Below are 23,518 nucleotides of genomic sequence, written 5' to 3' on the forward strand. Positions count from 1 at the left end.
CCTTGAGATACGCCTTTGCGTAGCGTTGGAAAGTGGCAAGCTTCAAGTTCTTTGATTCACATATCTGCCAATCAAATAGACCATATTAATGTATATATATATATGTGGAGATTTAAATATAAAAGACCAGGAATCAAATAACCGAAAGATTAGCCACACAGACCTTTGCCAGCCCCAAATAGCTTTAGATCATCTTCATGTAGTTGGGGAAGAATATTTTTCCTTGGCCGACCATGATTTTCCTTTGGGATTGAAGTAGCATCAGCAGTTTCATAGAAATAGGATATAAAGCTATTCAAATTATTTTATCGACAGTGTGCTCTGAAAATACAGGTTCAAACTGACTCAGCCACCAATATGAGAATAGCTAATCTCTATCTCATTGATATGGTTAGATTGAAGACTCGACTTCTGATGGAGTGAATGATGAGTTTGACTCTTCAGATAAAATGGATCCACTGCAGTTGAAACACGAAGATGAACTTTGAAGTGCTCCATTACATGAGAGCACTGAAAAGATTTCTAATTTTTTGTTTCTCTTGGTTGAAACAAGGAGTTGGTCAAACAATTCAAGAACAGTGGCCTAAATGTTATTGTTGTTCCATAAATAGTTCATCGAATGTAGAGGAATCACTTCGCCTGCATCTGAACTGCTTCAGCCGATACTGCAGAAAAATTGATGAATAGAACAAGGATGAGGAATCACCATGGTTAGCCCAAAGCTAACTTGTCACATAGCGTTTGGTATGCAGCAGTGCAGCATTTGAATTTCTCCTCTGCTGCTATCTGTTCATGCATTAAATTAACATCCGGTCAAAATCATTCCTCGTTGCTCCACAATCACAGTTTAGGCAGATAAAAGCATAGCCAGATACGGAAGGGAAGTATAATAAACAAAGAAACAAAGAGATTAGCAGTTTGGAATAGTTAACTATACTAGTTTCCACTTGCCAAAAGCAACCAATTATTCCATCAAATGTTATATATGTATATTTCATGCTTTAGACTCCCTGTAATTTTCCTTTGTGATTGTGTCAGTACCTTTTAGGTTTCAACTGTGTTGATTGGCAGATTCAACCGTGTTTGCCACAATCATATTCTACTTACCACACTAATAAATCCCAAAACAAGTTTAGAACAAGCAGTGGTTTTTCAACAGAAATACATAAAAAGAGAGAAGCAATAAAGGCTACCTTTGATGACCCTTGATGTCGATCTGGATGCCATTTTAGAGCACAACTTCTGTATCTGTTGAGAAATGATAAAAACAGAAATTTTTAGTGTCCTGGACTTTTCAGATAAAAAGGAACAAAAAGGACTATTAATCGACAACCAATACTATTTTCAATATTCACTTATATTTGTGTAGCTAAATTCAGTGAAATTAGCATCACAAGTCATGGTCCATTATTTTCCTTTTCTTTTTACCCCTTTGTTTTTGTTGCATGATGTAAAGAGCTAGATATTTTCAATGTTCACTCTGTTATCTGTGTAGCTAAATTCAGTGAACAGGTCATATGAAGTCAAAGATGAGACTATAGATAAAATAAATTATAATCCTGAATTATAGAAAAATTAGAAACTAATGTTTAAGAAGAATTAAAACTAAATATATGAAAAGTAATTTCTTATAAGTAAAAAAATTAAGTTATGATGATTTGTTTTTGACAAGCAAATATTGATGAAATTATTATACAAACAAATGGGTGGTTAGAATGGAGATGAACTTTGGAATCTTGTGTGACTGTCATTTGCCTACCATTCTAAATGGGAAATTTTGAGTATAGCAAGACCCATGATTCTTTATGCATCACAGTGTTGGGCAATTATAAATGCAATGGGCTCCCTCTTCATAATACAGTAATTAAATTATCAATTAACTACTCATAAACAACCTAACCCTCGAATAGTTGAATGAAGGACCTCATCTATCCACATTCTTCCAAATCTAATGGAAGACTTTCTCCACATACTCCCTATTCTCCCAAAGCCTTCCTCTTTGTTCCTCCCTCTTCTCCCCAAAGCAAATTTTCTCCCTAATGTTGAATACAAACGAAATCAATGACTTCTCTCATGTATTCCAGCAGTTCCAATCTAGCTAAGCCTTGTTTCTCTAACTATTTTCTCCTCATTACATATGAGGAAGAAATCAATCTATTTTGGAACAAAAAACAATAGTTGATTCCCTCCCTCTTAGCATTTGACTGATTCAAAAATTTCAATATTATGATTGTGATTTTAGTTGCCTTTTTAATGTTCAAGCAGACACTGTATGGTATTGGTATCCCAATCCAACTCAACCTATGTGTACTGGGATCAACCGAGTTTAACGACCATGGTTGTAAAAATGATTGTGATTTTAATAGATAAAAAATTAAAAAATAAGTAAAGATAGTTGTAAAATGTTTAAAGACAATCAATAGATTTAATAGTTGGATAAGCCGACAAAAATAAAATAATAAAAAGTCATTTAATGTTTATGTAGCTAACAGGAAAGGGAAGGAAGTGACTCTAAAACAAGGCTCTTCCTTGGTTCACTCACATTAAAAACATGAGGAGCAGATCCTAGATAACCTTCCATGGAAACAATTGGAGCAATTTGGTGTATACACAACTTTGGTTGAGGAGGGTGGATGGAGGGGAAATCTCATAGAAATGGATGTTTTATGCTTATGAGTTCGCATCCAACATAAGGTGAGGTCAAGGTGGGCACGAATAGCAAGCAGAGGTCGAGTGTGAATGTAAGACTTGAGCAACAACTGATGAATTGAGAGGGTGGTGAGCTCAAGCAGGTTGGGGAGAGAGGGTGACAAACGAGAACAAAGTAGGCTCATGCGGGTGGGGTGGGAGAGGGAGGCAAGCTCAAGCAAGCGGGAGGTAAGGCGGGCTAGGGCAGGAAGCTCTGGCAGCAGATGGGTCATGTGTGAGGGAAGTTCAAGAGAGCGAAGAATATTGGGATCATAACATAATTTTCCATTACACATTCCTTCTTTTTCTCCCCTCACCAAGTAGACAACTCCTAAAATTCCCTCTCCTTCTCCTTCCCTTTCCTGTCTCTTCCTTCAAGTACACAAAGCATTAGTTTTTATGCTTCGTTTGAAAATGCTTGTTTGGCTGCAAAAAAGCGATGACACAGTTTGATAAAATGTTGCCTACAAGGAATCACTGGTGGACCCAAAGATAATTGTAGATATGGTGATAATATATGAGGCATGTTGATCAAATAAGGGATAATTATACTGGTAATAGCATAGACCAAGAGTATGGTTACACAAGATTAGATTATAAAAACCAGTAAAACTTACGCATTTTTAACTTCATTTAACTTTAGAGGTCCAGTTGTCTTTAACCCAAGAGCCAATCTTTCACCAGTGAAACTTGGTTGATCAGAAACATCAGCATCAGTTTCATCCTCTGTTTCATATGTCCAATTCCTAGAGCTTTTATGGAAAGTACTGCCAGAAGAACTCCACTGAAAATTTTCAGAATTATTAAATGACGAATAAGAGAACTGTGCCCCTCCAAATGAAAAACGAAATACAGTTTCGATGTCATCATCATCACTTGGACAAAATTCAAATGCTCCATTCCCTATAAATTTACACGTATCAGTTATAAATCACTTACATTTAAATTAATATAGCACAAGATGAACAAACAATTCTTACATGTTCTCCTTTATAGTAGTATAGCTGAACTCTAAAACCTATACATATTGCTATACTTGGAAGCTCATAATCATGAGAAAAGATATGACGAAAGTCAAATCTCCATACTATGATATCGTGTGTGAATCAATACAATGAAATTCAGTAATTTAACACGACAGTATAAGTCATACTAATGATTGATTCTTCACTGAAATTAAATATCCACATTAAAGATTGCAAAAGATGACACATGAGGAACCTTACTCTTATTCCTATAAGATCCCCAGTGAGCTTCACGAAAGCCATTCTTCCTAGTTCCTGTGGCCCAGGAGTGTCTTCTAAACCAGGGTGTTTCATGAAATGATTCCTCATCCTCAGCTCTCCGCCTCTGGAATCTCAAGGCAAGTAGAAGAAAATGAAAAAAGAATATTATAGAATGAAACAATATCATCAATATTATAGAATGAAATAGTATCCTCTTAAGGTGTTTGAAGGAAAAGCATGCAGAAAGAAACTAATTTCTTCATTGTAAAATAGAAAAGGAAATCACAGTTAGAATCGGCAAGTAATTCAATCCTACTAACTACCTAAGATGCCTGGTTAACCTAGGTATCTCTCAAGATGTAGTAAACACACCAAGAATGACACCCATCTCCCTAGGTATCTCTCAAGATGTACTAGACACACCAAGAATTGACACCCATCTCCCCTGATCATTTTCATCTAAACTCTTATTCCTTCCATTACAATACAACAAGTTGCAAGGTGATTGAGAAAGCAGAAAACTGCTATTGAAATTTTACCTGAAAGAGGTGCTCAGCGTACTCTGAGAGGTTGGAAACTAATTTCATTTTAGATTCCATATTTCTCTTCCGTTTTGCATAGTAATTGAATCGCTGAATATGTAACTTAGTTAGAATCCAAGATGCAAAGAACAAAAACAATAACATGAAAAATTCTCTGAAACGACGGTAATAAGCTGCAGCAGTCAAAATTTTCTAATTCAACCTTTTACAGAGTTTGGAACCCACAAATATGCAAGAGTCATCATATTGATTTCATTTTTAACATGATAAATCAAATAATGAATAAAAAGTAGGTTTGAACTTCTTGTGCCAAATTTATTCCGCTCTAGCTTTGGAGCGTGAGCAATGAATTTCAGCCTGCAGGGTCTCTTAACATTCAAACTAGAGAAAAATATACAACTTTCTTATCTTTGATGTTTCTTTCATTTCTAAAATAGAATATGCAGGGACTAGCTTTGGAATGTCAAAAAGTAGTAGTGCCTACTGAATGTTAGGCATTTCTAAGTAGGTGCTCCTAAGAACTATCATAAATTTGAATCAATTCAATATCTACAGATAAATGGTATGAAGAGCAAACAAAACCACTAATGTCAATCCAAAGCCTAGACAAAAGGTCAAAGCTTGCACTAGACCTCGACAAGCTAACGTCAAAATTTGTCTAAACCAATTAGCGGATACTAAATAATTGGGACAGACACTGCTTGATACATTTATGTCCACATGGCATGTGGTGGCTATAATGATTGCAAAAGGTGGTGACTTAGTGTATGTAGGAATTGGTGACAACGTAAGGAAACAAGAGGTGGAAAAAGACTTAGCGGCAATGTTAGTTGAGCAGTTTACAAGAAGATGGGAATAGAAGAGGGTGATGGTTATTCGGTCATGTCACTCTTCATCTCCTTTCCCCTTCTTCTCCTTCCCAAGATCAAAGCAAACAACTTTCTTCCCTCTCTCCCTCCCTTATGCTTCTCTTCTTCCCCTTCTTCTCCTCCAGCTTTCTTCCTCCAAAATAAATTGACCAGAGTGAGTAGTCAGACATATTCTGCAATACAAGATAAGTATCATCTAAGATAGTAGGAGGTAACAGAGAAACAATAGTCCATCTTTCTTTAATTAGATATTCAGCACCCATTATGAGAGTCCTAGGGAACTCAATAGCAAGCATGTTTTCTCTATACTTCTAGCCCTTGAAGTTGCTGAGGTACAGTTGGATCGATTTATTTGGAATGAATCAGACCATTTAGAAATCAAAAAATAATAATAATAACAAGATTAACTACAGATATGAGCTATGGCAGAAGGTCCTTTTTCCATTAGGTGGGTGGTGTGTCTTAGTAAACAGTGTTCTCATTTGCCTTGACTTGTCTTTCTCATATCTTCTTGGTTCATTCATAAAATGTGTAGCAGTTTTTGTTCTTATCCAGTTTAAAGATAAGGCTCCACCTCTTTCTAAGTGGTCTTTCTTGACTATGTGTCTCTCCTAGGCATGTTGTTAAAAACATCTATCTCCAGCATGCATGTTTGACTCAGGTGGAGCCAAATGGCAATTGACCTTTTACTTGGAGATCTATTTTCAGTATCAGAGACCTATGCACCTTCAGCATCATGCAATCTGTATCTAACTCCACAGTAATCTGGCTTTGGCATTGCTGTTAATTAAATGGTTCAAGCTATATTACTCAGCAAAATTCTTCTTTTACAACCGCTTGCTCATCATTTAAATCTACTAAAACTTCAGGCGTTGTACTCCATGGCCTGAGGGATTCCTGAAATGCTCGCACAGCTACATGAGGGATTCCTAATTGTGTTCTACGTTTTTTAACAGCAAGTACTAACTTATCATCATTTAGTAAATCTACTAAAACTTCAAGCATTGTACTCCATAGCCTGAGAAATGGATTTTTGGTATGGTCGGGAGTCTTCAGCCAGCTTGTTGATCGAAAAAAAAAAATCCTTAATTTCAATAAAAAAATAGTAAATTGAACTCATTCATGTGTCTTCGAAGCGATGTAGAGAAATCATTTCATCAAGCATTTGAAGCACCGTAGAACAGAACAACGAAACCCCCAATCCAACCTTTTTTGCGATAAGAAAAAGGGAATTACATAATCTCATTAACAAAAATTTATAAAACAAGAGGAAAGGACATCGAACGGAACTCACAGCGTGCCCATGGTTCCTCCTCTTGCGCTCCAAGACGGGGGTGGAATGGAAAAAGGAGGCGGACTTCGGAAAGAAAGAAGAGGCGCGGTGACCGGCGAGGACGGCTCGAATGGTGGCGTTCATGATCCAGAAGAAGAGGGCGGCGGCGGCAGATGCGACGAGGCGGATCCCTTTCTCATCTTCTCGTCGCCCCGCAGCGATTGGTACGGACCATTTTGACGGCGGTCTGAACCACGAAGGGGCTCACGTGACGACCGCTTTTGTCATTTCTGGTAAAAATAAATAAATAAATAATAAATCATTTTGCACAAATAAAATTTTGAGTTAACGCATAATAAAAACAAATTAATTGTATTTTGAGTTCGTTTCATAAACCATGATAATATTAAACCAAAACTAAAAATTAATTTTTAAGATTGAAGTTATTTTGAAATCCACCACTACCGCCGCCACCGCGATCTCCATCTCCTCCGTCAAATGTTTTAAACTAAGTAATGTTTTTAATCTTTAAATCCTAATCAGTTAGCGCCTACTATATAGCCCTTCTCTATAATTAAATACTCCTCCCAAAATATTTAGCAATAACTTTGATATATCATTAATGAATTTCATTTCCATTTAATGGAAATAATACTCCCCATATGTTTTCAAATGTTTTTATAAAATTAATGAGAAAATCAAATTAAATGTAATTTATAATTTTAACTATGCCAATACAAAATAATATAAAAATAGGGATAATTTATATATTATATAATATTTTACGAAAGGGCACATTTATTTCTATAATTTACTTTTGAATTTATTGATACATCTATTTTCATAAATTTTTTAACAACTGATCTTTAAATAAGAAAGATAATGGATCTACAAGATCTTAAATGAATTGACTTATTCGAAAAAATTTATTCTTTACAAAATCTATTTGGTGTCATGGTTCCTCGAGTGATCGATGTCATGTGACAATTTGAAGGAGACAAGAAGAGTATATACAAAAAGAAGACTATGAATGCTACCAAATACTCAGAGCTCTTCTCGTGTTGAGGGACCACTTTTCTATATTACAATGACGACGACGATGATGAAGTTGGTGAAAACTTATCAATACGTTGATTTCTTGAATAGTCTTGATACAGAGTGGCCAAAAGACATAGATCTGATAATTCTTGATGATAAAAATATATGTCATCCTTAGGCTCTCTTCAAGTGTTTGGTGACAATCACATCGATGAGTTGCACATTCGAAACCATGGATAGCGATCATTTCCATTTTAGCAAGTCTGGTCGTACGACTTGGCTCAATGTCAATAGATCCGTACACGTGACATCAGCTCGGCCTCTAAAGTGCTCAACAAACCAAGCACCCACCTTAGCCTCTAGAGTATTCAATATCCTGACCACCCATCTCGACCTTCAAGCTTCAGAGTGTGGATAGCCTTAGCATCCATCTTGGCCTCTAGAGTGTTCGGCAACCCAAACACCCATCTTGATTCCTAGAGTGCTAGATACACTTAAGACTCTAACTCGATGAGTCCATAAGGCTATCTTATGACAAAGCAGAAAAATCATAATTGGATAGACATCCTTCAAGGACTCGTATAGTCGCAACCCTAAACCATCAATGGGCATGGCTTCCTTAGAATACATATAGTCGCAACCATCCTCTTTATAAACTAAGAGTGCGTTTGGTTGAGGGTCATCTGTGATTACCTTGGTTATCAATTCAAAGTTATCAATCAAAATCTTGTTTGGTTTAGGTAATCGGTGATTCCCAAGTAATGCTTCATGCCTGACACGTCAGCATACATCAACAAAAGAGGGCATCCAACTTGAAATTGAAAAATCAAGGAAAACTTAAGTTTTTCTTGATTTCGAGATTAAGGAATTTTTTTTTACAAAATTATCCCGCGAACTTGCGTCCACGATCGCGAAAAACCCTCTGCGAATCCTCCGCGGAGGAGTCATATGACCTAAAAGACATGCCATGTAGCTGGCATAGAAATCGATCGATTCTCAACGGGTATGAAATATCTGATTGATTGGTTGTACAATTTCGTAGTGCTAATTTAATTTCATTTTTCTCTTAACATTTTATTATTTCTCTTTCAATCTCTATCACCGGAGATTGACTAGACACTTTACCAAATAATGGTGTCCTCTGACGCATATTAATGCACAGAACACGTTCATCCACATCATCTATCAGAGAATTAAAAGCTTCGACATCGGCCGGCCGGCATCCAACGAAGAGACAAAAATTTGGACGGTGAATCTCGCGCCGTGCACTAGCCACCTTATCGACAAATTAGGGGAACAAGTCGAGCAAAAAGGGAACCTATCCACGACAGCACTCCTAGCTACCTAGCTAGGCTACGTCTTTATTCATTCAAGTGGCCCAAATGCACTACTGTTTCTGCCAAGGGATAATAATTTAATTGGAGTTGTCAATTTAAATTAGAATGATTGAATTGATGCGTCCTATCATGTAATTCAAATGGATTGAATTAAAATTTTATTAATCTATTTTAAAATAGATTAAAATGAATCGATCCACTTAGGTCAGTTTGGATTGACTTATGATGGGCTTAAGATTGATCATTTCTAAATTGCAATTTAAATTTAAAAATTTCAATTTGACCCCTTTAAATTGTAATCCAAATTTAAAATTTTTAATATATTTTTTTATTTTTTATTTATTTTTTTGAGAGGTCCATAGGTTGACCCGTTTAACTCGCAATCCGTCTTGGGTTGGAGATTTTTCAACTTGTCAAGTTGATGGGTCGACCAATTCTACCCCGCCATATAATATATTTTTAATGAGTTGATCTGTTTTATCATAGATTGATCCATTTAACAGTTCTAAATTTAGTGGAAACGTGTTATGTATATATATTCTGCGCGACTCCCTCGTGCGCGCCCGTAAGCGCCACGCGATCCACTGTCCATCACGCAATTGCGCGTCAGATCTGACTGTCCAAATGTAGGAATGCACATTATTCTGCCCCCGACCCTCACCGCTGCCGGCCGCCCTCGCCGTACCGTTCGGCTACCGCCGACCGTCAGCTCGGACGTGATCGACGCACCGCTCGTCGGCACGTCAGTCGACGTCGGATTTCGATCGGATTGTGGTCGGAATCCGACGCAATTTGGTCGGAACATGTTGATCCTTCCTCGGCTGGTCTCCGACCGTGATTTGGCCGAAATTCGATCGCGATTTAGCCGAAAATGGCGCGTGTCACTGCCGCCCACGTTCCGGCCAAATTGCGTCGGATTCCGACCACAATCCGGTCGGAATTCGACGTCGGTCGAAGCACCGGCGAGCGGCGCGTCGATTGTGCCCGAGCCGGCAGCCAACGGTGGCCGGACGACACAGTGAGGGCGGTGGCAACGGCGATGGATCGGCTATATATGCCGCTCACGGAGTCGCACTGTACGTTTCTTCTGTGTTTTACAATAAGAGATCACGTGTGATATCAAAATCGAGATACTCGAAAGAATTTTGAATATATGTAATAGTAAATAATATCATTTTATATTTTTATATTATTATTTTTAAATTTTTTATTTAATATTGTAATTCAATCCTTAAATTCTAAAAAAAATCATTTAATCTTAAATGATTTTAACTGTAAATTAAAAAATAAATAATTAATTAAAAATATAAAATAATACTTATTTACTGTTCCAAAGGTCTGAAATTTTTTCGGAGACTTCGATTTTGATGTCGCACATCATCGCATATTTTACGACATGTAGGATATATATCCATTCATATCATTTCGGCAGATGGAATGTCATTATCTGCTATATTTAATTTTAATTCGGCATCATCGATCTACATATAAAATTAATTAATTAATGTTCGTAATCAATGTACGTAGAAATCTACATCCATTAATTCTACATCTATAAAACGACCAGACCAGTGTTTTAAACTCATGTAACAACAACTGAGCATGTGTTTTGTACAGGTACAGAGTCAGCGAGTATAAAATTAAAGGGCAAAACTCAAATGGCACTCATCATTCTTAAAATCATGATATGGACGTTCCATATATTTTTAATTAAAGTTACATGGACTCCCCTTCAATAATCTTATTTTAAAAATAATCTTTGATTCAATATTATTATAGAAATTATCGAGTAGCTACTATAATATATAGAAGTTATCGAATAGTTACTACAACATCAAAAGCTACCGAGTAGCTGTTATAATGTATTTAGAGTGAGTTTAGAGTTTAAAATTTATTGTTTACAATATGTAAAAGATACCTACTAGCAGCTGTTACAATGTATACACCGTGTAGAGATTACCCAATAATTACTATAACATATAAAAGCTACTAAGTAACTGCTATAATATGTTTAGGGTGAGTTTAAGATTTAGAGTTTAAAGTTTTTGAACAATATTACATCAAAATACTATTTATTAACTTGATTAAAGATATTTAAACTTCATCAAAATCACTTTAAAATAGTTATAGAAGCTATTAGGTAGCTGCTACAATCATAAACTTTAAACTCACCCTACACATGTTGTAATAATTAACTGAGTAGAATTTCTACACATCATAACAGCTATTCAATAACGTCTATACGTACGGTATAAACTCTAAATTCTAAACTCACCCTAAACATGTTGTAGCAACTACTCGGTAATATTTACATATTATATATAGCCAATGGCGGAGCCAGCTCGAGTGATTTATCTGGGTTGATCCGAACTCTTTAGCTATGCCAACGGTATTCCTCTGGGCTATCTCTTAAATTTTTTTTCTCCCCTTCTTAAATCTATTTTTTTTCTCCTTGTTACCGTTGGACCTCTCGGCTATAGCCCAGGTAAGGACAAACCTGGCTCCGCCCTTGATTATAAGAAGTGTTTCGAGATAAAATCATTCATGGAATACCCATTTGATTTTTTAAAAAAACGTTCATATATATGATGATTCTCTTAATTTAGAGCTTTTACCTAAAATTATATTACAGATGAATAAATTAAAACATCTGTTCGTCTACCATGAAATTAATCACTTTCCAGTTTTAAAAAACAAAAACAAAAACAAAAAACAGATGTTGGAGTAGGTGACATGTTCTATTCCACCTCGCAACTTTAATTATTAAACTCAATACAGTAAATAATACAAGGAACAGAAATCTGGTACTAGCTAGGGCGCTGGTGCATTAAATAAAAAAAAATTATAACAAATTAATTAAATGCCTGGAAGGTAGCTATTAAATCCTGATGAAATCCTATATCGGCAGTTGTTTATGGGCTCCGCTGTTCTAATCGCCAGGTCGCTTTGTTTTATCCGCTGTCAGCTTCCTTCATGGCCCCTGGAGCTGCCAAGAATTATCCAAACCCTAGAAACCAGAATCCATGCAAACAACAACCTTCCACACGCTACTGGACAAATTGTGCAGCGGTACAAGTATTTGGTTCTTGTAAAAAAAAATTTTAAAAAAACAAAAATCAAGGCGTCCTTTTTATATAAATAGTCGAAAGGACGTCTTATTTTAATATTTTATTTAAAAAATATCTCATCTTACTGTTTGATCATATACAATTACTCAATTTTCCTCTAATACTATTCAGTATTATTATCTTCCGTCTAATTTTTAAATTGGTCAGACACATTATAATAGTTATAAACTTGTAATTTTACTACAACGTGAATAAAAATGACAAGAATGCACGTTATAGTAGTTATGATTTTGCAGCTGATATAAACTTATAACGTGAATTCATGTTCATATTATAACAACTATGGAACCGTAACTGCTACAACTGTTGTAGTAGTTACTATATCATAACTGTTATAACAATTATAAGTACGGTCTCATATCTGTTATAAGTGAAGAGAAATTCATGTTATAGCAATTACAAGATCGTAGCTGCTACAATACTGGTTCAAGATTTATGTGTTAGATAATAGTATAAAACAGTATTAAAGGACATTTAGATAATTATACACGATTGAATACTATATATATATATATATATGAGAAATGATACACTACATGAAAATTAATTATATATAGACATGGGTCTCACATCCATGTAGTGTAGTATATCATGTTACATTTTCGTATTGCGTTTTCATGTAATGTATAATTTCTCTATATATATATATCGTTTGAGTGTGTGGAGCGCTTGATTATAAAGGGTGTTCAGAAGTGATTCGGACATTTGAATCTACACTTTGTCACTCATAAATGATGAGCAGCATATGATATATATATATAGAGAGGTGTAAATTAATTAATATGAGTTCGAACTTAATTGTTCAAATTTATTTATAAAAAATTTAACAATAAAAAAGAAGAGATTTTGGTATCCAATGATATATCAGAAAATAAAACTTATGGTGAGATCTAGTCAAAGCCAGTTACATCGCCCATTAATTAATTTTCTTTGGACGATGAAAAATAAAATAAATATTCTCATATCACTTCGATCCTTCAACTTCTATCACCCAGCACATGCAATCGTCTGATATCGACAATTCCAGCCGAATTGTCTCTATTTAACTTTATATGATCATTCTTCCACACTTCCTGTTGTACTTCATTCCCCACACGTTATCAAATATAATTAATTTTCCATTTTATTTTTCAATTTCGCCACAATACTTGACCATATCATGTATATATATCATTATTAATAATACAAGCCCCCATGGTTTACAAAAGGTAGATTTGTACGATTAGACAAGTAAGCCCTCCCTCCTATCGATCTACTGCGTACCTGATTTACCTCTCTGTAGATGGTTGTGGGGTGGGCTAACCGTGTGGGGTGCCCAAGGTCTAGTGTATGACCTTTTGCAGGATTATTAATAATACAAGTGTGCCCCCCACAAGTTGGCATAGTTGGTACTTGCATGAGTATTTGTCACATGAGATCGTGAGGTCAATTTCTAACGGGTGTGTAATGTTTTTGAGGTCAATTTCTAACGGGTGTGTAATGTCTGGTTGGGCTCATCCGTCAGAGCAAAGCATTTATAACTTTTATCACAGTAATAATACATGTAAAAATGTTCCAAAATCTTACGCTCTGTTTGGGAGAAGGTGAGGAAAAGGGAAGAAAGAGTAAATAAGGGGAAGGGAACTTTGAACCTTATTTGGAAAGGAGTGAGGGAAGAGGAGAAAAGGGTAGGGAAGGGTAAGTTTTAACCTTCCTTACCTATGAAAAGGGAAATTTTCTTACACTCCAATTTAGGGTGTAAGGAAAGGGAAGACAACTCTAAGTATTGTTTGTTCTAATTTTATTCCTATTTTAAAATATTAATTCTCAAATAATTTATTTAATTTATTTAACTTAAAATTTTTAAATTCCTCTAGCTGATCACGATATTTTCACTCCTTTCTTATATCAATAAATTTTTATAGAAATATATGTAAAAATATTGATTTATCCTTTGTGGTACTAATTAAAATATACAGATTCTATATTTTGCATGCTTATTGTATGTCTACTCATTATTTCTTTAAGTTTTTTTTATTTAAGTCATAAATATTAATTTTAGTTAGTCTCATAAGGTGATTTTGGTAAAAAAAATCTTACATCAGTTTAATGAGCTATACATATTTTTTTTGCATGTAAATTTATTTTAAAAAGTAAAGATATTTTTATAATTTTATATATTTAACTTTCATTCTTTTTTCTTTTTCTCAAACAAAGTAACACATGTTACGTTAATGAACTTTTCTTCCTCCCAAACAAGGAGAACATAAATATTTCCCTTCTCCCCCCTTTCCCTCTCTTCTCCATTTCGTTAATGAATCTTCTCTCACCCCATCCAAACAGAATATTAATGTTAATTGTTATTTAATATTAATCCCATCAATCATATGCCACTCGAGAGGGATGATAGTAGCTAGCTAGGATCTAATATCATACTCGATTACATATATATCTCTTGTATAATTAAGCAAATCTCATTGCTTAACTTAAACATTAATCATTAACAAACAAACAAAAAGCTTAAGCTCAATGCTCAATTAACATTGACCTCTTTTCTCCCTTTTTTTTTTGAAGAAAAAGAAAAAGAAAAGAAAAGAAATTATCGAGAACAGTCAATCAGCTAATCAGCTTGTCTCTTCTTCTTCATCTTCTTCTCGTAAAGCTAGCGCTTCCACCAGCTTTTCTTTCTTTCTGACATAGCACAAGGCCAAAACACTTTACGACTTACACAAACAAATTCAAAGTGTTTTCCTTAATTTCTCCTCCTCTCTTTTTGTTTTTTTTACACTGTTCCTTTCGCTTTTGACTGATCGCGAGCTAGCTATAGCTAGACGAAAGCCAAAATCTCTGCGAAGAGAAATTAATCTTCACAAAGATTAATCATATATTTCTATACGTTCATCTGTTCCCTTTTCCATTTCACCTTGAATTCGTCCAAACAAGGGGCAGAATCGGATGAGGAATCGGAGGAGATGGGTGAAAGCAAACGCCCCCAGTCGGTGGCCCCATTCCTCCCCACATAACGACACCCTTTGCCTGCTCCACGCCCCCTTTCCTCCGTAATCTCTCTCTCTCTCCCTCATTTATTTAAGTACTTATTTAGTTTGTTGGGCCATTTTTTTTTTCCTCTCCTTTTTGTTGTCTCCAGACTCTCAATTGATGGATCGGATGGTGGGAAGAGGAGGAGGAGGAAGAAGCGAGGGGCCGGCAGAAGGTAGAGGAGGGAGGAAGGAGGCGGCAGTGTCAAAGAAATGGTAAAGGAGGAGATCGTCCTTGTTTGTACGTGATCCCTGCAGCTCGAAACTGTTTGATTAGTTTTCAGCTTCCTTTGCGGTTGTTAATTAGTGCTGCGAATTTTGGGGGTTTCTTCTCTACTGTTTTGTCTTTAAGGATCGAGAGGAAAGGAGTGGAGAGCTAGCGCGCGAGAGGAGAGTGGTGCCATTAGAGGAAGAAGAAACCAAAGGGAGATAGATCGCCATCAAGTAGGTGGAAAAGGAGGTTCTCTAGTTTGGTTTCAGAAAATGGCATCAGCTTCCTCGTCGTCACCCTTCCATGGAATTAGAGATCGAGAGGAACAGCTCCAAAATCAGATGAAGACGACACCGCCCGATCAGCTTCAGCAACAGTCCTCTTCTTCCGCACCAGCAAAGAAGAGAAGAAGCCAACCAGGGAATCCAAGCAAGTATCTGAAAACACTTAAGCTTTGATTTTTCTCTTCTTCTTTTTACATGATTTTCATCTTCCTAGGGATCTATTCCCCTTTTGAGCAAATTCTAATTTGCATGCATTTATTTCTGATTTGATTTTGTTAGTTTCTCCTTTTGAGGGGAATTTGCTTTTCTCAGTTTCTGTTCATGGCATGCCATCGATATTAGGTCAGGTAGAACTTTTGAGTGAGCATCAAATGATTGCTTCAAATATGAAAATTATATTTGTACAGGAAACCTTCTTCCACCTCTCTACATCAGAAGAAAAAGAAATTTTTATTCGATTCGATCGGTTTTCATGAATCTTATCTCTTTTGTTGAGCTTTGTATTCTATCTGAAGAACAAGAATTCCATTGATCCTCAATCCTTGTGCATGCATATGCACATATATATATATATTTAGTATTAGTTTGTACTGATAACCCTAATTATTCAATCATGGCGTTGATACCGAATCCACATGCGCTGTCGATCGAGCAGATCCTGACGCGGAGGTGATCGCGCTGTCGCCGACGACGCTGATGGCGACGAACCGGTTCGTCTGCGAGGTGTGCAACAAGGGGTTCCAGCGGGAGCAGAACCTGCAGCTCCACCGGCGCGGCCACAACCTGCCATGGAAGCTCCGGCTGAAGAGCTCCAAGGATCCGCCGCGCCAGGAAGGTGTACCTCTGCCCCGAGCCCTCCTGCGTGCACCACGACCCCGCCCGCGCCCTCGGCGACCTCACCGGCATCAAGAAGCACTTCTGCCGCAAGCACGGCGAGAAGAAGTGGAAGTGCGACAAGTGCGCCAAGCGCTACGCCGTCCACTCCGATCTCAAGGCCCACGCCAAGACCTGCGGCACTCGCGAGTACCGCTGCGACTGCGGCACCCTCTTCTCCAGGTCCCTCCCTCCATCAAAAACTCATCTTTGTTTTATGTTCTCGAGAATTACTCATGCCTTAATCATTTTATCAGTAGATTTCTTAATATGGGAAATTAGATAGGATTAGGGTTCTTGCGCTGGCTTTCTTTAGGGTTGTTACCTGGTTGGATTCCCTAGAGAGAGAGAGAGAGAGACGACTGCTCTGTTCCCACGTGAACAAGCTACTGCTAGTGCTGGTCAGTGAGCGAGGACCGAGCAGGAAGAAAGCTCATCGTCTTTTTGACGCCCATGGGAACCAACGCCACCCTATTCACGTGGTGCCAAGTAAGCATCTTTTTGCAGGTTTGTTCTCTAGCGACTTGGGTAGATGTGCTTGCAGGAGCTCTGCATGCAGCACTGTCAGGCAGCCTTTTGGTGAAAACCTAGGGTTCGATCGTGGCCTTGACTCATTTCATTTACTTTCGAAGTGGGAGTTACATTAGGGCGACGTACGCATTGATTGAGCTTTGTCAAGTTCTTGGGGCCTCGCCGGCCTCGTCCCTCAGATCGAGTATGGAGGAACAGCGCTTAGGAATCTGGAAGGTGGCTTTCATGGTTTTGGCAAAAAATTCTCTGCCCGGTTGGGTCGTCAGCCATGATGTCGACTCATTGATTGCGATCGAGTGCGCAGGTGTTTTCTCGCAGATCATAAGTGATGAAGAACAAATTATCTCTCTCTCTCTCTCTCTCTCTCGCGAGAGTTGCTTAATTAGTTCATTAATTTTTCTTGCGATTGATTTTGTTTGTGCTTTTCGTACTGTGCGATCTCTCTCGTGATTGAGTGAATTGGTTTGTTTGTCTTCTTTGGGATCCTCGCAGGCGCGACAGCTTCATCACTCACCGAGCGTTCTGCGACGCGCTCGCGCAGGAGAGCACGAGGTTGCCGGCGGCGGGCGTCGGCGGCGTCCTAGCGAATCACCTCTACGGAAGCAACATGATGGCTGTGAATCTGTCTCAGGTGGGCGGCTCTCAGCAGCTCTCGTCGCTTCGAGACCAAAGCAACGATGCGGCGGCGTCCTGTGCGCAGTTTCAGCAGCAGCTTGTCAATCCCCTGAGCAGCCACCCTCCGGCGGCGCAGTTTCGGTCGCCTCCGACGGCGAATTTCTACCTCGGGAACGGCGGCGTGCAGAACTTCAACGTGGAGGAGCAGTCTCTGCTGCAAAGGAAGCCATTCCATGGCCTGATGCAGCTCCCGGATCTGCAAGGAAATGCTTCTTCGAGTAACTTCTTCAACCTCGGGTTCTTCTCCAACAATAATGGCGTCGTCGACGGCGGCGGCGGCGGTGCCGACCCGGCCTCGCTCTTCTCCGGCAACCTCATCGTCGACGGGCCGATGGCTTCTCCTTCTCTCTACGACACCGAGTCATCGTCGTCGGTCCACCCACGGATGTCTGCCACTTCGCTTCTGCAGAGAGCAGCCCAAATGGGCTCCACCACAAGCGCCGGCGCCGGCGGATCATCACTGCTGGCAGGATTCGGCGGCGCCGGCTCCTCCTCCGGCAACCCCAAACCTCTGCCGCCGAGCTTCGGCGGCAGCTTAGACGCCTTTCACACCGACATGGACAACGTCACCAGCCTCCAAAACATAATGAACGCGCTCGCAAACGGAGGCGCCGCCGGCGCCGGTCTGTTCAGCGGCGTCGTGGGGTTCGGCGATGGCGCGCAACGACACGACCCGCGGGAACTGACCAGCTTTGTCAGCACTGGAGTACTGCACGATCCAGACGACACCAAGTTCAATCTCGCCGGCGCCGGCCTTGGCGGCTCCGATCACCTCACCAGAGACTTCCTCGGAGTCGGCGGCGCCGCCATGTCCCTACGGGAACAGGTTCACGGAATGGATCTGAGCATGCTGGATCCTAAATGACGAAGCTCGATCAACAAGGTGATGAACGGCCGGCCATGAAGGCCAGTCAAAAACTCGAAACCTCAATTAGCTGCTCAATCTAATAATTACATATGTTTCATGTACTTAATTAGCATCCTTAAATTCTCTCATAGACAACACTGTCAAGTCATAAATTTCTTTCTTTAAAAACTAGTAATAAAAAAAAATTCTATCATAAAATATGAGATCGGACCGTCTACTCTGGATTAATCGGATTGTAAGATCTGTACCTCTTATCATTGTTGGTGAGCCCCTTCAATTATTTTTGGTACTGGTCTGTGTGCATGTGAGAGGAGGAGGAGGAGAGGGAGTTTTGTACATGGTTGATGATTGAGGAAGGGAGACAAAAGGTTTAGAGCCAAAGCAAAGATTCTTATACAAGAAAGAAAAGGTTCATTCTTTGGGAGAAAAAAAAAAGTAAATTACGTTTGGATGAGATGAGAGAAAGTTTATTAACAAAAAAAAAAAGAAAGAAAAGAAGGAGAAGAGAAGGAAAGGAAGGGAAGGGAAGTATTTATGTTCTTTTTATTTAGGAGGAATGGAAGATTCATTAACATAACATGTATTACCTAGTTTGAGAAGAAAAAAATGAAATAAAGATTAAATATATAAAATTATAAAAATATTCTTACTTTTTAAAATAAATCTACATACGAAAAAAAATATATGTAACTCATTAAATTGATGTAAAATTTTTTTTATCAAAATTATCTTGTGAGACCAATTAAAATTAATATTTTAGACTTAAGTAAATAAAAAAATTAAAAAAAAATAAGTAGACATACAATAAGCATGTGAAATATATGTAGGATCGAGTGCACGTGAGAGGGGGGGTGAATCACGTGCTTTTAAAAATTTGTTCGTTTAAAATCAGAGTTAGACAAGTTAAGCTTTGAAAAGCGTGCAGCGGAAAATAAGAAATACGAAGCGATGAAAGAAAATGCGTACGAAAGACACAAGCAATTTTTTACTTCGTTCGGAGCCGTCGACGACTCCTACTCGAAGGCCCAGGTCCCTTGGATCTTTCCTGTGGGCAATCCACTAAATCTCTCTACCAGACAAAAATTCTGGTAGAGTAGGCGAATACAATGATCAAAAGTGTGACAACCCCACACTTTTGATTTTTAAATAAATGTCGAAAATAAATTAAAAAAAGCTCTGTTACCCAACAACAGAAAATTCTGGATCCGCTCGGATGTTGGGGGTGATCTTCCAGCAGAAGTTGGACGTAGTCGTGTCGAAGCTCGGGTTGCCGCAGAAGAATGACGTTAGTCGAAGTTGTAAGATTCATGCACTGAACAAGGCTTTATATAGAAACTGTTGAACTTATCCAGATCTGCAAATGTTTAAAAAAACGCAAAACTTGATCTACGCATTGCAGTTTATCTTATCCAGAATTAAAAGATAATTTAAATAATATTTATTTTATTCTCTTTAAATATTTATTATAGATAGAAATAATTTTATCATTTAATAAAATTACATATTAACAAAATAAATAATAATGAAGATTAATTTTGTTTTACATGCAAAATTAATTTTATTCATATACCAAATAAATCATATAAAATAGAGTTAGTATAATGATAAAATATATTAAAAACAGAATATTTAAAATTAATTAGATCCTGTCAATCCAGACCAGGATCTAACCAGGACTCAACTTAGATCACCCAAGTGGGTCTAGTTGGACCGCGCCTAAAGTCCAAAATTGGACTCGTCCTCACTGGTTCGCTCCTCCAGTGACTTACCTCACTTACCTCGTGCAGCTCTACTTGACTTCTTAACCCACCAGGACTTCCTGCCAAGGCTCAACCACCTTGGTCTTCGGCCAGTTGTCAGGCTCCGCGGACCCAACTGGACTTCCTGCCAGGGCTCAACCACCCTGGACTTCAGCCTGGTGTCTGGTTCTAAGTCTTTCGACCCTGCACACTTAGTAAAGAGGTTAAAACCACAACAAACCTAACTTTAACTTATTTGTCATTCATCAAAACTTAAGTTTGACCGTTAGTGCAAATTGCACCAACATTATAAAATCTATATACTTTGGTACGATAAAGGATAAATTAATATTATATATATATTTATATAAAAATTTATTGATGTAAGAAAGGAGTGAAAAGATCATGCTCAACTAGAGAAGTTTAAAAATTTTAGATTAAATAAATTATTTGAGAATTAATATTTTAAAACAGGGATAGAATTAGACTAAATAATATTTAAAGTTGTCTTCCCTTTTAATTTATTACACCTCAAATTAGAGTGTAAGAAAATCTTCTTTTTCATGGGTAAAGAAAATTAAAATTTAACCCTTCTCTCCTCTTACCTCACTCCTTTCCAAATAAGGTTCAAGGTTCTCTTCCTCTTATTTATTTACCCTATCTTTCCCTTACCTTCTCCCAAACAAAGCGTTAATATTATGCCAATTAAGTTTTATCTAGAGTGGTTGTTCTTTGTTAAGGGGCTGATAGAGAATATTAGTTAGTTGTAATAATTAGATGTTAATTCGATAGGGCATGATTAATTCACCTAACAAGTACTTTTTAAATATTTTTTAATGTGAACTAATTGTAAGTTATAATTTATATTAATTGGATATTTATGACTTTGACCATAAGTTAGTCATAAAAAATTATATAAAACATGCGATTTGCCCTCACGATCAGAGCAATAGGATAATTAAAGTCTGATAGAGATTTGGTCTATATATATATATATATATATATATATATATACCATGAGATAGTCATAAAAAATATACATGCGATGTGCCCTCACGATTAGAGCAATAGGATAATTAATAATCCATCTATAGGAATTAATTAATTCCATAAAAATATAATTTTAGAGCATTTTAAAAAAAAAAAAAACATGTTTTTTTTTTCAATTCCTTCCCTAAACAATTCATAAAATGGACATGGGCATTAACATACTTAACTTTTTTTTTATATTTTAATACATTTTGTTGCCAGTATAAATGTTGAAATCCATAGATGTTGATTATGCAATGCTCCGCATGGAATACATTTAAATGTTATAAATAAAAAATCCAAATAATCAATATTGTTTTAAGGAATAATGGAATTAAAATTTATCTTGTATTATTGTTAAATATTGTAAGAGTTGCAATTTTGTAATTTCGTATTTTGAATGGGCAAACGTGTAAAAAGCGCAAACGCAGTCTCAGCCGCCTCCCGTCCGAATTATAAATTGCGGCGGCTGATGTTCTTCCATTTCAATCGATCGAAATCGAGGGAAGAATCAAGAAGAAAAGGAGTAGATATTAGAAATGGGGCTGCGCTCAAGATCGCGGATCGTTCTTGTGCCGTTTCCGGCTCAAGGCCACGTCTCCCCCATGCTCCACCTCGCCCGCCTCCTCCATGCACGTGGCTTCGCTGCCACACTGGCCACGCCGGATTTCATCCACCGCCGCCTCGTCGCCCGCGCCGACGGAAGCTGCCGGCTGGTCTCGATGCCCAGCGGCCTCGACCACGTGGACGGAGAAGCCATGCCGGACTTCGCCGCCATCGAGCGGGCGATGGAGGACCACATGCCGGCGCAACTGGAGCGGCTACTGCTGGCGGAGGCGGCGGAGGTGGCGTGCGTGGTGGTCGACCTGGTGGCCTCGTGGGCGATCCCGGTAGCGAAACGCTGCGGCGTGCGGGTGGCGGGGTTCTGGCCGGCGATGCTCGCCACTTTCCGCATCATCGCCGCCATCCCTGAGCTGATTCACAGGGGCCTCATCTCTGAAAACGGTATTAGTTAATTTGCTCTTCTCCGTCTCGATTAAATCCTTCAAGAACAAAAATACCTTAATTTGATCGTTGTTACAGGAAGTCCTCTGAATGATCAGGCTCATTCTGACCAACAAGAGAAAGCGGCGGTGGCGGTGGCGGTGGAGGTGGCGGAGGAGTCGCTGACGCTGGCTCTGGCAGGCCAAGCCAAGCTGAGCACCAAGGAGCTGCCATGGCTGGTGGGCAACCCCGCGACCCAGAGATCGCGATTCATGTTTTGGCTGCGAGTCCTGGAGCGTGCCAAATCTGTCCAACATCTCTTGGTCAATTCCTTCCCCGGTGAGTCAGGTCAACAACACGAACGGAGGAGCTCCCACAGCCGTCCGCAACCTCTGCCAATTGGGCCGCTAGCCCACCGCACCAGCAACCTCAGCATGTGGGAAGAAGACAGAAGCTGCCTGCAGTGGCTGGAGCAGCACCCTCCCGGCTCCGTCGTCTACGTGTCGTTCGGCAGCTGGGTGGCGCCGCTCTCGCCGGAACGGATCGCGGAGGTCGCGCTCGGGCTCGCGGCCGCGGGCCGACCGTTCCTGTGGGCTATAAGGGAGGACGACGCGTGGCGTTCAGGGCTCCCCGGATGGTTCCCGGGGAGTCTACCTGGGAAAATCGTGGCGTGGGCGCCGCAGGAGGAGGTGCTGCGGACGCCGGCCGTGGGGTGCTACCTCACGCACTGCGGGTGGAACTCGACCTTGGAGGCGATCCAAAACGAGAAGAGGCTGCTGTGCTACCCAGTCTCCGGGGACCAGTTCGTGAACGCGGCGTTCATCGTCAAGGTGTGGGGCATCGGCGCCATGCTCGACGGCTCCGGGAGGTCGGCTGTTGAGGACGGCATAAAGAGGGTGATGGCGACTGAGGACGGCGCTGAGATGCAAGAGAGGGTGGTGCAGTTGAGGAGGAGAGTTATGGGGGAAGGTGGAAGGAGTTCCACAGCCATGGAAAACCTACAGTGTTTCTTCGATGGGATGAACGGAGATCAGAGATAGAAGAAATGCCAAAAGTAGAAAGAAATAGAAGGAGCGATTACTCTGTTTCAGGCCTTTATAATTTCAAAATTTTAAATAGAGACCTCAACGCATCTGAACCGGATTTAACCGGACCGGTCTAATCAAACCGGTCCAGTGCAGGCCTTTGGATTTAGCTAGGCCGCTT

General features: G+C 39.0%; 2 protein-coding genes and 1 pseudogene across 2 annotated transcripts; 2 read left to right on the top strand and 1 right to left on the bottom strand.

Moving 5' to 3' along the window:
- Positions 1–286: 286 nt before the first annotated feature.
- Positions 287–6,838, bottom strand: LOC141828160 (uncharacterized). The gene is made up of 6 exons (XM_074715531.1): positions 6,620–6,838; positions 4,454–4,546; positions 3,915–4,038; positions 3,306–3,591; positions 1,194–1,248; positions 287–786 (listed from the first exon to the last, which is right to left on the bottom strand). The coding sequence occupies exons 1-6, from the start codon at positions 6,740–6,742 to the stop codon at positions 712–714; spliced, it is 756 nt and encodes a 251-aa protein (XP_074571632.1). The 5' UTR covers positions 6,743–6,838; the 3' UTR covers positions 287–711.
- An 8,277-nt stretch (positions 6,839–15,115) lies between these two features.
- LOC141828176 (protein indeterminate-domain 4, chloroplastic-like) lies at positions 15,116–18,751 on the top strand (annotated as a pseudogene).
- A 3,116-nt stretch (positions 18,752–21,867) lies between these two features.
- On the top strand, positions 21,868–23,352 carry LOC141827184 (UDP-glycosyltransferase 82A1-like). Its single transcript, XM_074714428.1, has 2 exons — positions 21,868–22,333; positions 22,412–23,352. The coding sequence occupies exons 1-2, from the start codon at positions 21,868–21,870 to the stop codon at positions 23,350–23,352; spliced, it is 1,407 nt and encodes a 468-aa protein (XP_074570529.1).
- Positions 23,353–23,518: the final 166 nt, after the last annotated feature.

This window comes from Curcuma longa, chromosome 4, assembly GCF_044706935.1.
Source record: "Curcuma longa cultivar G26 ecotype Majalengka, Jawa Barat chromosome 4, ITB_CL_G26_1.1, whole genome shotgun sequence".
Classification (NCBI taxonomy): domain Eukaryota; kingdom Viridiplantae; phylum Streptophyta; class Magnoliopsida; order Zingiberales; family Zingiberaceae; genus Curcuma; species Curcuma longa.